The 14,523-nt window shown below is 41.2% G+C and overlaps 3 protein-coding genes across 3 annotated transcripts in view; 2 read left to right on the top strand and 1 right to left on the bottom strand.

Annotated features, from left to right (window-relative positions):
* Nucleotides 1–14,523, bottom strand: part of LOC133837250 (IDLSRF-like peptide) — a 72,146-nt gene that overhangs the window by 31,092 nt on the left and 26,531 nt on the right. The gene's annotated exons all lie outside the window — the stretch shown is intronic.
* On the top strand, nt 3,856–5,292 carry LOC133837492 (uncharacterized). The gene has a single exon (XM_062268271.1). It carries the CDS (start codon nt 4,014–4,016, stop codon nt 5,163–5,165), a length of 1,152 nt encoding a protein of 383 aa, XP_062124255.1. The 5' UTR covers nt 3,856–4,013; the 3' UTR covers nt 5,166–5,292.
* Nucleotides 5,529–7,394, top strand: LOC133839084 (uncharacterized). The gene is made up of 2 exons (XM_062270413.1): nt 5,529–6,887; nt 6,957–7,394. The coding sequence occupies exons 1-2, from the start codon at nt 5,921–5,923 to the stop codon at nt 7,085–7,087; spliced, it is 1,098 nt and encodes a 365-aa protein (XP_062126397.1). The 5' UTR covers nt 5,529–5,920; the 3' UTR covers nt 7,088–7,394.

Here is a 14,523-nt window from a genome sequence, read left to right on the forward strand (position 1 = left end):
CGGAATACTATATCCTATAGCTCCCATACAATCTTAGTATGGCTTATATGCCGATAGTGCGCCAAAATACTTCCGGTGGAGTTACAGTGCTAAAATTTGATTATTAGCATCCAAGATATGTATAAGACTATTTAAATTACCTTTCTGCTTTCTTCTACTAAACTAATTACTTTTCGAGTTTTTTCTGCATTCGTTCCCTCTTCTGTGCACCAAAGATCAAAGATGTACATGCGTAAAAGCTCGTAGTTATAAGAAGCGCCAATAAAAAATGATAATATAAAAATAAGCGAAGAAAAGAATATGTAAAATTGTCCACAAACACAAAAAAAACATCACAAAGGCAAAGAAGGAGCAGCAGATTGAGTCGCAAACAGTAAGATAGCTTGAGTTTATTAATGAGTATATACACATCTGCAAAAATCTGCAGCTGAACTTAACATTTTTATTACCTGAAAACATTGGCAAATGCACTGATATCACTCATAAAGGGGGAATCGGGGGGCAACATACCTAAAAATCTACTTAAACAGAGATAATGACGATCACAATTCACTGAAAATTAGTATTAATTAAAATTAAACAATAACAAATAATTAATAATTCAAATTAATTTCAGTAAAAGATCTTGTAAAAGTAAATATCTTCAACTTTAATACCCTTTTTAAATATTTCAATTTGGTGAATTTTTGCGAACGTCCGAACACTTTGAACTTCACTTTTGTTTTGACAAAAAGCCCACTAAACGCAGTTGCAGCAGCAAAATTGAAGACGTGTTCACACTTTGCATTCTATTTTTAGAATGTCCCGTTAGATTTCCAGAAAAATCTAGTTTGCAGTGAAGAAGCTTGGACATTTTAGTAACGATTTGTTTACTTTTCGTAAATTTTTGTTGTTATGACTTTTTTATTTTTGGCCTATGGGCGGAACCACTGTGCACCGTCGCCACTTACCATTAAAAGCATTTTTCACCCAAAAAATCATGGCAAAAAAAATCAATATATAAAAAATATAAGGGTCGCCATTGATTTTACATGCAAACGACTCGTCCATAATATTTTTGTGCGCTTTATTTATATCATCACAAATCGAAACAGCTGCGCTGAAATCTTTTTGAACTTTGAACGGCATTGGTTTAAGTATTCTGTGATTTGTTAAGTCCACACCTCTTTTTTTACCCAACAAATTTCTATGGTGAGTTTTATAAGACTCTTTTCAAAATACAATATTATGTTAAGCGAACTCATTGCCTTGAGTTTATGTTTAAAATTCCTACGAAGAATTTTAATTAACATACATTATATGTATAATACAATATTATAATAAGTCGACCGTAGAATGAAATTTATTCATGCTGATGAGCAATGTAAACCATGTTTTTTGTTGGCAAGAAACTTTATCAAAAGCTAAGTCTGCTTGCAAGTGTATAGAAAATTCGGTTTATAAAAGCAACCTTGAGTATATATTTCTTTTTGTGGCTGCCTAAGGGTTGGAGGTGTAAGCAAGCGTGTTCGTGCCACGGCGCTGTAGTCAAACATCTTTGCAACATGCAATATGAAAGGCAACGCCAACAGCAGCAACGTGAATGGCAGCACATAAATCTGTAAATGTGATAAATGGCTGTAAAGCGTAACTTAATGTTTATTTAAAATAATGATGATGAGCTGCTGTTCATGCGGCTGCTGCTGCCTCTGTGGCACGCGGCAAGTGGAGGCGCTGGACTGTAGCCATGGCTACAAGGCACCGCCAGTTAGCAGTTCCAGTTACCAGCAAGCAGAGCTAAAGTATCGTATGCAAATTTACCCAACACATTAGACGAAATTGTCAAATGTCAGTTGTGAGTGGCTCTGTTTAAGGGACGCGCGCTGCCAACTGCCAACTGCCAGCTGCTGCCTTTCAGATGTCAATTATTCATAAATTGCGCATACGTTGACGCTCATTACGCATACGACCCGTGTGTGCGTGTGAGTGGTGAGTGTGGTGCATGAACACACAAATTGCTTTAATTTTGTGTGTGCGTGCATGTAAGTAAATGTGCGAGTATATATATGATATTAATTTGATTTACATATCGCCACGTGGCAGTTGTCCTTTTTACCTTTTTACGAGACGGCTCGCACATGTATTTTGCTTGGGCATTTCGTTATTAGCATAATTTCAAATAGCTGAAGCGGAAGGCCGACGTCTTTTGAGCTTAAACTTTCGCACAACTTTGTGCTTCTTGTAATTTCTGTCAAATGTTGTTTATAATGCCGACGCAACCGAATAATTTACGCACGAAATCGAAAAAGTTTCGGCCAATTGTTTTTATAACGCGTTTCGTTTGTTTTCCTCGCATCTTTGTTTGTTTGTTTGTTTATCTTGGCTGCTGCTGTTGCTGGTTCCGTTTACGCTTAGTAAGCGATCACAATGAATATAAATGAATACATTTTCACAAAGTATTTGCAAACTTAAAAGCATTATTAATGGCTCCCCATCGTGCTTGAGTTGCAAATAAATACTTAACTAACTTTACGACAGGTATCAAGTTGACTCTATAGATAAGGAAAACTGTAGTTAATAATTGTTTATGAAGTTGGGCGCTGCTCTCGTTGATCTGCTGAAGTGGGAGTAAAAGGTCTCTGGTGTCGTTGAGGCAAAAGCAGCAGTCGCTAAATCCCCATAGATACATTTTAAAATGAAATAAAAGCCGCACTCAATGTCTGCGAATAAAAATCTGTATATATTTTATATTTATTTGATGTGCCAGGCCACAATTTTTATTATTTATTTCTCTCTCTTTAATACTCTCAGTCTGGATGACTGACTGACTAAATACACAACGGGATGAGTAATGACAACTTTATCGTTCATCTGTTTGACTTGGGCGTTGTCAACGCTGTTTTGTTCTATGAGCCTGTCGCACACACACACACACACACACACACATATACATATTTGATTATGCTCGTATTGCATTGGGCGCTTGTCAAAATAAATTCAACTTTGATGTATTTGCCAGTCAACGGCGGAGTAATCATAAGATGACATGTCTTGGGACCAACACACAGCACCATTCGCATTCGCATTCGCTTTATGAATATTGTCCCAACATTAGGGCATCTATTATGCAAGACGGCACTTCCATTTGGCCCTCGACCCAACAATCATAAACTTGACTCAATGCCGTCATTAACAGTTACAAATGCCCACAAAGAACTTGGGTTCGCAAATCTGACAGGAGTTCACTGAAATGGCCTGCAGTCGACAGTTCAGTTTGCTCTTTTCTGCTTTCTGCTTTGCTGTTTTCACTTTTCTGTTTTCCCTTTTTGGTTCTTTTGACACATTTTGTTATGGAAATGCATTTATTCTGTACAATTGTATGCAATAAGCTGTTTTTATTGGATTTCCTTTGAATTTCATTTTCGTTTCCTTAGCGCAAACAAAAAATGTAGCAGACTTTTCGGTGTTTTTATTTTTTCATAGACTTTACACCTCAGTCTAAAAACAAAGTCTAGAAATGAGCCCGACAAGGGAATTTAAAGGGGATTTCAATATTTCAGTAAAATGTGTAGCATACTTTTCGGTGCTTGGAAATAACTCCAAGCAGAAAATTCAAAGAGGGATTTTAGCGTAAATTCTCATAAAACTTTTAACTGAAGTCATTGCTTTAAGCCAATAATATTTGAAGATGAAGAACGTAAGAAGCTTTGATGGGGATCGACTTATATTTCCTCACATTAAGTATACATTAAGAATAAAATATTAAAGAGGGACGAACTTATGTCTTTCTCTTAAAGCTTCGCCCTGCCTAGGCTATAGGAAAACTGTCTTTAAACTCTACATATTAGATGCCCATTGAGTTTTCTTTCAGAATGTATAGAAATTGTTTTGTTCGGCTTGTCTTGATGTAGAATCTCAAAAAACAAATCTTTTCACAAAATTTCAAATTACTTTAGACGTTTTATCATAAATAACAAAACAAAAATTAAAAAAAAAAATCAAATACAAGAATATAAATCCAGTTGAATGTGAAGATGCAGGCGCATCATGCCATGCCAGATTTCCGATGCCGGAATAACTGCCATCACAAGGAATGTCAGCGTCATGCGCCGCTCGGCATCATCGATCAGCATACGCAATGCAAGTGCCTGGGCGAGGTGAATGCCTCATCGATATTCCTGGAGAATGTACTTGACTTGGCCAACACATTGGCCCAGATTATGATCATCTGTGGATTGCACGAGTGCAAAGCCAAGTCCACCGTCGACATTATAACCTACGCCTTTCTGCACTACGATCAGGTTTGCTATTGCATCGACACGGTGCCCAAGAAGCGTTTGCGCAAAGAGGATTTGTTTCACGAGCTGGGCAAAAAGTCGCTGATGAACAAGGTCGAAGCACATCTGGCCTATAGTATCATCAAACGTGGCTTCAAGGCCTTCTACTACGAGCCCAAGGAGGAGCTGACCTATGATGATCAGGGCAGGCCCAGCTACAATGATGAATGTGTCTGGGTGCATGCGGCCCGCAAGTCAGCCGAAAGTTTTGCTCGCTTTGATGGACTCTCGTGCAGCGAACAGATGGCCTACGAGGCCAAGATTAAGGTGGCATTCAAGAAGTACTACGATCGCATGCAGACGCGTAAACGTCAGCCAGAAGGCGATGATTGCAACTGTTGTTTCTGTGCCAAGAAGCGCGGACATTTGGTCTATGCCAAGGAGCCGGTGCCTTGCAGCACCAAACGCAAGCCGAAGCACGTCTGCCCCTATTGTTGCAAGAAGAAACAGAAACAACAGTACACTCATCCAGCCCGCCAACAGCCCAAGTGTCCCAAGTGCCATAAGGCACGCAAATTCTGCTGTTGCGCCAAAATGGACTTCAATCTGCAGTGGGTCAAGAGCATCTGGGACCGACCCGATTTCAATCAGTATTACAAGAACGAAATTGCCGAGATCGAAGAGCGTTTGGTCAAAGGTTCGTGCTGGTTGCCACCCGAACCGCTGGCAGCAGATGGTGCCGATGGCGAAGAAGTCGAAGAGGAGGAATTTGTGCCTGCGGATACTCAGCTGGCTTTGGCTGGCAAGAGTGCGGCCGCATTGCCGCAGGACGAAGAGGAAGTGCCCGAGGTGCCAGCCACAGAAACTGTCGGCGATGGTCAAGATGAGGTGAAACCCGCAGAGGATTAAAGTTCAAAGGCGTCAGTGAAAAAGTACAGCAAAATTATAGTTCACAAATTCTAAAAGACATCATCATGGTCATCGTTAAAATTGTAATAAAATTTATAATAAAGGCAAGATTTTAAACAACAAATAAGTTGCTCAATTCAAATATAACACTTACGAGTAACGCGTCTAATATGAAGATTAAATTTAAATTCAAAATACACATCTAAAAAACATTTTCAATTTATACTTCTCACTTTCTCATTTATTAATTTAATTAAAAACAGACAACAAAATTATCCCATGCTTATTTTGTTAATAAAATTCAGATTAGAAAATGTTACATGTTCGAAGTAAAGGTCAGCTACTTCAAAATCTAAATCAAATATATGGCAGAACTTGAGGATTGACAGTGAAATCATTCCGCTCAAAATTTATCGTCAGAATGAGCTGTCGCACCGCGAAATGGAATTGAGTCGGAATTGAGCGAAAGCAATTGCTTTGACAACTCTAGATATTATATATTATATTACATACAAAATTCAGTTTATGACAAAGTAACTTTTAAAATATAGCATTACATTATAATGCAACAGCATGTTTAGTCGTCACGAGCTGACAACGTAATGCGGCGACGTCAAGAACGAGACGAGTTGTTCTATGCCCTCAATTTCAATGGCACCGGCTACTGCGAATGGAACTAAAATGGCCTGGGCATCGATTATCAGATTCTCGCTGGTCCCACTTTCATTCTACTCTTCACCATAGCCGGTGTCTTCATGGGTTTTGCGGCCGACAAATACAATCGGATCAAGATGCTCACCGGCATTGCGATCTTCCTGCACAGCAGCGTTAAGCAGTATTGGCATCAGGTGATATTGAGCATGATAATCGCCGCCGGTGAGTCCGGTTGCAATCCCCTCGCCACCGGAATTATGTCCGATGTTTTCCCGGAAAGCAAACGTGCCTTGGTTATGGCCATCTTCAACTGGGGCATCTATGGCGGCTATGGCATTGCCTTCCCTGTGGGTCGTTACATTACCAAGCTCAACTTCTTCGACTTGGGCTGGCGTGTGTGTTATCTGGGTGCCGGTGTCCTGACCATCATTGTGGCCGCACTCACTGGATCGACGATTCTGAAGGAGCCGGAACCGAAGGCAATCGGTGAGGGAGATCGTCAAACGGCCAGCGGTAAAACCGACATTGTGGCAGGTGATCAAAAGTCCTGCCATGATTATGCTGATGATTGCCGCCTCCATATGTCACTGTGGGGCATGACGTTTGCCAACAATGCGGATCTCTATTACAACACCTATTTCCCCGATGTTGATCTCGGCTGTTGGTTTTTTGCCGTTACCATTGGCATTGGCAGCGTCGGTGTCGTTGTCGGTGGAATTATGGTCGACAAGATTGTCGCCCAAATGGGCATCAGATCGCGTACCTTTGTCCTTGCGCTCAGTCAATTGATTGCCACGCTGCCCGGCTTTGGTTCCGTCTACTTTGATCCCTTGTGGGCCATGATCACGCTGGGCCTGAGCTATTTATTTGCCGAAATGGTGTTCGGTATTGTGTTTGCCATTGTCGTCGAGATTGTCCCGTTGCGTGTGCACTCCTCGACCATTGGCGTCTTCCTCTTTGTGATTAACAACATTGGCGGCAATCTGCCCATTCTTGTGGATCCCGTTGCCAAGATGATCGGCAATCGCGGCTCCATTATGATCTTCTACTCGGGCTTCTATGGCATCAGTAAATCTCATTTTTACACCATCTTTTGGATTGCAACTAATACATATATATTTGCTCTTTCCTTCGCAGGCTCAATTCGTTTCCTCATCAATTGCTTCCTGCTGGAGGGCAAGCCCAAGACAGAGGAGGTTGTTGCCGCCCAGGAGTCGCAGCACAAGGGACTCGGCGGCGATGCTGTTCTCAATGCTTCGTCACTGTAAAGCTGTTCGCACGCCACATTTACCAGAGAATTACCCATATTCCGTATGTTCACTCGGATGCGTATGTGTGTATGTGAGGGTGCGTAAAATACGACAAGCAGGAAGCACCAAAACTTGCATGTGTGTGTGTTTCGTCCGGACGAAAAATGTTTACGAATTGTCCTCAGTTGAGTGTAAGAATGTGCACAGCAAAAGAGATCGTCAAAATGAGGGCGACATGTTAACCACCTTGAGAACGCTACACACACACTTACGCAAGCGCGACAAACACACAAACAAACAGCGGCGCCAACAGCAATGCCACCAAACTAAAGCAGGCCATCCACGGGCGAGCATGTTCGCGAATATGTTGTGCTCGACGAAATTTTTCTCGTGGATGGTAGAGTTCGTCGTCAAATTTCGTGTTCGTCAAAATGTTCGCATGAGATTAAAATTATTCTATTTTGTCTGTGTTTGCACGAACATGTTCGCCAATGGATGGCAACGTTTGCACGAACATCATTTGCGCAATCGTTTTGTAGAGAGAAGACGTGTTTGCAAAGCGCAAAATGAGCAAAAAAATGTATGAAAGAATTCATTTTTTTATCTGCAAAATCAATTATTATATTATTATATTTCAATTATTATACGCCCAAGGCTCTGGGGAGAAATTCCTGTTAAGAATTTCAGGTCTCTATAACTTTGGCCATTACTAAATTTAACAGTTTTTCATATATGTCGTTATCCGCTGACATGTTGACTGCTTGAAAATTGCCTACAAATGATGTTCGCGAACATGTTGGCCCTAGTTGGTGGGCAAATGAAATACAAGTTGGCGAGCATGTTCGCAAACATGCTCGCCTGTGGATGGCCTGCTTAAATGCAAGGCAAGCAACAGCGTCAACAAACAACAAAACGAAATACGGCGAATTCGTGACCAGCGCTTTTGACAGCTGCAGCGAGTTGCCATACTGTCCATCATTCGACTGGACATATTTGCGAAAGTTATGTTGAAAAGAAATACAAAAACGCAGCAGTCTGGGTGATTTGATTCTCAAATTCTAATTTCAACGACGAAGGAACTGGGCGTCAATTTTAGTGAAGCGCGTGTTGTGTTATGTCTCGCTAAATCTCCTTTTTTTTTTGATTTGTAATATAAAAATAGAAAGAGAGTGTAAATATTATAAGTGTCTAAAAACTACAACCACAAATAAAGAGCGGCGCGTGTGCTTTCAATTTTACTGTTGTTGCTCATTTGCTTAAGGAAACGGTGCGTAGTTTTTTCTCTTTTTCAATTTTTATTTTATTTTGTTAACTGAAGTTGTAGCTGTAGTGTGGTCAAAGTACCTGTGTATGTGTGCATAAATTCAGCTGCCGTTAGAAACGCATATTAATTTATGTTGGCGATGTGCAGAAGCTTTTGCTAGGCCGCAAATAAAGAAAATTACCAACAGACAATAGACGTTGTTGTTGTGTTGCCTGCCAATCCGTCCACATGTGTACGCGTATGCTGCTTACACACACATACATACATACATACAAACAAATAAGCTTGTATTCTAAGTGACAAAGCATCATATGTTTCTAGAATGCAATTCTAGAGATGGTGGCGAGTTTTGTATCATTTCGTGTCTGCTTTTACATATACATATGTACATATTTATTTAGTATGCTAGCTGCTAATTGATTCAATTGTTTATTTGCTTTCGTTCTGCAATTTTCGACGCCAAATTATTTGCAAGAACTATCTCCAATATTATACTACTATTTGTGTGAATTTTACTTGCGCAAACTCTAACAAAGTGTCGTATTTGTGAGCGTGTTCGTGCATGTGCGGGTATTTCTCTTTCGTGTTTCTTCAGTCAAAAGAAGAAGAACAAGAGTAATAAGTAAAGCGAAAATGTGTGACCGCATTTTGGAGTGCTGAGCGATTATTTTTCTCAAACCATCGATAGTGTCGATAGTGCTATCGGTAGTGTGATGCTTCTTAATTGTTAAATGTAGAAAATACTATAAAATGAAATTTAAATAAAACTTTATTATAATCTTAACTCTTAAAAATACATTTGTTGCTTTAGGTGATCTCTTAAATTTGACGTGTCCACTCGTCCTGTATTCCTTTTCGCAATTCAGACACTTCGCCAGTTTCTTATCGCTTCTTGCTGTGTGTTGCTTGCGTCCGAGTCAGCGCTGCTGCATTGACATGCTACTTTGACATCACTGCTAGGAGTAGTTGAGCTGCGTCGTTTTGCTTTAATTGAAAAAACACGTTTTGAATACTTAAAATAAAACTTACAAATACACTTGCACTTACCTTTTTCCACAATTGTTAGGAACTTATCCATGCTATAACTTATTTTTGCTTTCCACTTTCAACTATATTTTGTCCTTGTGATGTGAGACGCCGCGTACAAAACTATCGATAGTGCGATAGCGCCAAACCATCGAAAGTGTCGACAGTGCAATCGATAGTTCTCCACCTCAGCATTGCTGAGGTGACACGATGGCAGTGCTGCCAATTTGGATTTTTTCCCGTCAAATCTGGCTTTTTGAAGGCTAAATGCGGGAAAAATTTGTGAATGCGGGAATTGTGAAAAGCGGGAATTCTAGCTTTTTAGAAATTGTTGGCTTTTTCCCAACTTTTTGTGTTGTTAACACAAAAGTACAAAAAGTACAAAATATGGAAAAGTGGCAGATTTACGATAGTCACTTATAAACAATCCAGAAAATGTGTTGGCGTATCGGTTGTTTTCTCGAAATACGCTAATTTTATCACTCGCTTAGTGTTTCCATTTTAATTTGATCAAGTGGGCCAACATCAGCAACACAAACAAATTTTGATCTTTAAAGATTCTGGTGAAAACCGGAGATTTTTGAGTTTGCAACTGTGGCCATCCAAATATTGTGTTTGCCCTGGTCATACGCGATTTCTGGCTATTTGCCAGGTTAACCAATTTAAGGAATGCATTCTAAGCATACGTTAAAGTATTAATTTCAAGCAAAAGATATATCTATTCATTTTTATTGTAATATAGAGAATCGGATTGTGACGGATGGGAAAATGCTGCGTCGACTATGAAGTGCCTATAAAATATCTACAGATGATAGGCACTAATATGTCATACGCAAATGAGACAGACTAAGGAGATAACGATTAAATAATGCAAATCTTTATCTTTTAAACAAAAATGAACTTAATAAATTGTTATTTTTAAAGACATTTTTTCTCTTTTTTTTTATACATTTGTTTTTAGCTTTTTTTGGATTTTTAATAATTTTTTAAGCTTTTTCTCTATTCATTCCGTCAAAACAGCTTTTTGCTGGTCAAAAGTTGGCAGCACTGCACTTGTGCAACTGCCACTTCAAGTACCGCCGCCAAGACGAATGCTGTCAACGGAATATCAAAGAAGGCGCCAGCAGTTGCACCTAGGAAACCAGTATTCGATGCTAAATCGCAGGCAACGTTGCGCCATTCAAAGACTATGGCCCCTGCTGCTAAGGCGCCAGAAAGTAAAAACAAACCTTCTGTGCCGGCAGCTAAATTGCCAACGCCACAAACATCAAATCCAACAAATTTGGAACCAAAGCGATGTGCTATTCTACCAGAACCAACGGCAACAAACCCAAAGACAACAACAGCTAAAAATGCAGCTGAGGAAGCGCAGCTAAAAGAGATGTCAACTGCTGTCATAGAAACAATTCCCTTGAACTTTGGCTCAATTGCGTCACAAAAGTGTCGTGCAAATCCACCAGCCCCCAGTCCTGAGTTAATAACTGTTCAGGATGACCTGTTGGAAAGGAGGTCGACTGCTGCCACGATTGTTGATCGCGAGCCTGAGCGTCTTGTAGCAGCAGAGATTTCGGCACCTAAGCCTGACCTTGAGCGTCGCTCGAATCCGCCTAAACCGACAAAACCAAATCTGGGTCTCGAACCCTCACTTGCTGCCCTATTGCCCGACATAGACTCGTCGATTGGCAGCAGACGCGTGGATTATGTGCGTAGATCTCCAAGGAACACACAAACGCCAATGCATCCAACTTCGTTGACCGATGCCACGTTGCCCAAGTCGACAGTTTTCGTGAGACGACCAACGGTTGTTCCCGTTCCAACAGATGATGCGAAGACTCAGCGCCGATCGAGTCTTCCGGCACCTGCTGCTTTAGAGGAGGCGCGCAAGAAGTTGGCGGCATTGGCGGCTACACCGGAAACAACACCTGCTTCACCATCTGATTGCACTGATCCACGTGGTCGCAGTGGAAGCTATGCCACCCAAATACCACTCAAGGCAAGTGTGTCGCCCATCCAATCCAGTGCGAAAGGTCCGACGACAAGTTGGCCCCGAAGGAAGAACATTCCAGTTAAGAAATTTCCATTACCTCAGTCCATTCCAGTGATTGGATCACCCAGCGGTAGTTCGGCAAAGTCAACGACTCACACATCGCCGCCAACTACAAAATCGATCCCGGCAAACATCAACAACAACAGAAAGCACAATGTCAATTTGAACATGCCGAACGCATTGCATGGTTCAATCAATTTGAATAGGGCACCGAGTCTGAATAACCTGTCGCCAGGTAATGTTGATGGTTTTGCCAACGGATTTAATAATGGACAAGAGGATTCTAGTACTCGACGCTATGGCAATCTTAACGGTGCGGGCTCACGTGATCCACGTCGTGCTAAATGGTGTCAGAGCAATGGACTCCTACAGCAGCAACCTCAACAACACCCCACAGGATCACAGTATTCACCACAAGGTAGCGGCAAACGGCGTGGAGATCCATCCGGTTGGCAGACATCCAATAATCCAGGCAACTACAGCAGCTACAATCCCGGTGGCACGGATTGCCAATGCCCTTGAGGGGCATTGGATACACCGCCACCGAGACTTGTAACTCTTGATTTCCGTCCGGTTGCGACTCTGACATTTCCTCATCTGCCTGTTCTATTGCGACTTGCGCTTGTTGCTCTACTTGCTGTTCCACTTGCTGCGGCTGCTCTTCTTCCTTTTCGGGCTCCGGTTGTTGAGCTTCTTCCTCTTGCTCTACGTTCCGTATTAATTCTCAACTGCTGATAATGGATCTTCTTCCGCATCGCTCTCATTAGCCAATAATTCCCTTGGAATTGCCGTCGCCGGTAATTGATACTTCCAGCTTTGGCGATGAAGTGTCGTCCACATCGAGCTTTACTTCTACGTCTACGTTGAATCGACTCTGCCTCTGCAGGTGGTATCGTACCGCCTTTAACTCGCTCAGCCTGAGGAGAGCTCTGTAGATACTCGTTTTGTTCGAGCTTGCACTCGTGGATCACAAGTAGCTGCTCCTCGTCCGGTCGAGTTGGTGGCATCTTACTGGCAGTCACTGACTGACTGTTGGCTGCTCAGGGGCTCCGTCTTGGCATTGTTGCTGACCGGCCTTATGCGCACTTTTGATTCGTCTTGGATTTTGGCGAGTTTCTTTTGCTTTGCAATCTTACTCTTGTGACGTACAATCAAGCGCTTGGCTGCCGCTTTTATATTGGCCGCGGGCTTATTCGCAGTCTTCGTGCATTTGAGCAATTGCTGTAATTGCGCACAACGGAGTTTTTTCGTTGTCTGACGACACAAAGCCTCATAGTGACGTCCGCGACGAGCCTCATTACGTATATACGGTGCAAACTCAGCGCTAGTGCTGTTACTAACACTGTTGTGCTGCTCCGCGTCGTTGCGGAGCATGCCCGACGTCCGGTGGCGCGAATCACATCGTTTGCATACATTTGGGCAATGTCATCGTTGAGCCTTTCCAGCTCACTGCGTCTTGACCTCTTCTTGGGCGGTGGTGAAAGCAGATTCTCAACTGCGGTCTTTGCTGCTGGCTCGTCCAGCCGCGATCGCCGCTTGCCAGTCAAAATATTTTGCGTTGAAATGCTGCAATTGTCGCTGGTCTTTTCAAACATGATGGCCAAATTTCTATTGACACGTTTCTGCGAGGACTGCGCAACTTTAATTTTCTCAGCCGTCACCTTGTCATTAGTGTTAGCTGTTGCTGTTCTCTCGATGGTCAACGAGATCCTCGCTGACACACACACTTACGCAAGCGCGATAAACAGACAAACAGCGGCGCCAATAGCAATGCCACCAAACTAAATGCAAGACAAGCAACAGCGTCAACAAACAACAAAACGAAATACGGCGAATTCGTGACCAGTGCTTTTGTTCAGCTGCAGCGAGTTGCCATACTGTCCATCATTCGACTGGACATATTTGCGAAAGTTATGTTGAAAAGAAATACAAAAACGCAGCAGTCTGGCAACTCGACGATGCTTTTGGCCCACACATTTATTTACTTTGATTCTCAAATTCTAATTTCAACGACGAAGGAACTGGGCGTCAATTTTAGTGAAGCGCGTGTTGTGTTATGTCTCGCTAAATCTCCTTTTATTTTTTTGCGTTGTAATATAAAAATAAAAAGAGAGTGTAATATTGGTGTAAATATTATAAGTTTCTAAAAACTGCAACTACAAATAAGAAAGAGCGGCGCGTGTGTTGCAAATTTTACTGTTGTTGTCCATGTGCTTAAGGAAACGGTGCGTAGAGTTTTTCTCCTTTTCAATTTTTTTTTATTTTATTTTGTTAACTGCAGTTGTAGTTGTAGTGCGCCGTTAGAAACACAAATTAATTTATGTTGGCGGTGTGCAGAAGCTTTTGCTAGGCCGCAAATAAAGAAAATTACCAACAGACAATAGACGTTGCTGTTGTGTTGCCTGCCAATTCGTCCACTTATGTACGCATATGCCGCTTACACACACATACATTGTATATCTTTCATTCAAGACATACTATTGAATGTAGTACCATATCAATATACCAACTATGCCATTTGATATATTTTTATTTTTAGTATTTTTGTGGTATATTATTTTGGCATATTTTGAAAATAGTACCGCTTTTATTCAAAACGGGTCAAAGTACCTGGGTATGTGTGCATAAACTGAGTCGCCGAACACTGCACTATGTAGAATTTGACCCGTTTTCGTGGCCAAAACTCATTTTTCGCAAGTATTCAAATTTCCGTTTTTTTTTAATGTTACCATGTTGAGAAATGATCAAATCGCGATATTGTATACATAAAATGTTAACTTAACAGTTTAATGTTAAAATAACAGCTGTTAAAGTAAGCTGTTGCAAGCAGACACCACGTGCAGTGCTAAATGTTAAATTTGCGGTGCAATTTCAAATTGACATATCTTCCACAAAAAATCATTAAATAATAAAATTCAAAAAGAATATCACTTCTTCAAGTTATTACTATGTGTTGATACTAATATGTTTCGTGTTTTGTTAGTATTTTTCTAATAATTTGTATATTTAGCAAGTGATGTCCCCTTGTCACTTTTCGAAAGAAAGTTGAACTTTCCAAAAGGTTTTAACTAAAATGTTCAAATTTGTTCAGTGAGTATGTATATACATGTTTTAGAT

This window comes from Drosophila sulfurigaster, chromosome 2R (assembly GCF_023558435.1).
Source record: "Drosophila sulfurigaster albostrigata strain 15112-1811.04 chromosome 2R, ASM2355843v2, whole genome shotgun sequence".
Lineage (NCBI taxonomy): Eukaryota > Metazoa > Arthropoda > Insecta > Diptera > Drosophilidae > Drosophila > Drosophila sulfurigaster.

Excerpts from the sequence above, each read along its gene's own strand:
- LOC133839084 (XM_062270413.1), top strand. The coding sequence starts at position 5,921 with ATGGGTTTTGCGGCCGACAAATACAATCGGATCAAGATGCTCACCGGC. Across the intron at positions 6,888-6,956 it reads CTCGGGCTTCTATGGCATCA|GCTCAATTCGTTTCCTCATC; the intron begins GTAAATCTCATT and ends TTTCCTTCGCAG.
- LOC133837492 (XM_062268271.1), top strand. The coding sequence starts at position 4,014 with ATGCAGGCGCATCATGCCATGCCAGATTTCCGATGCCGGAATAACTGC.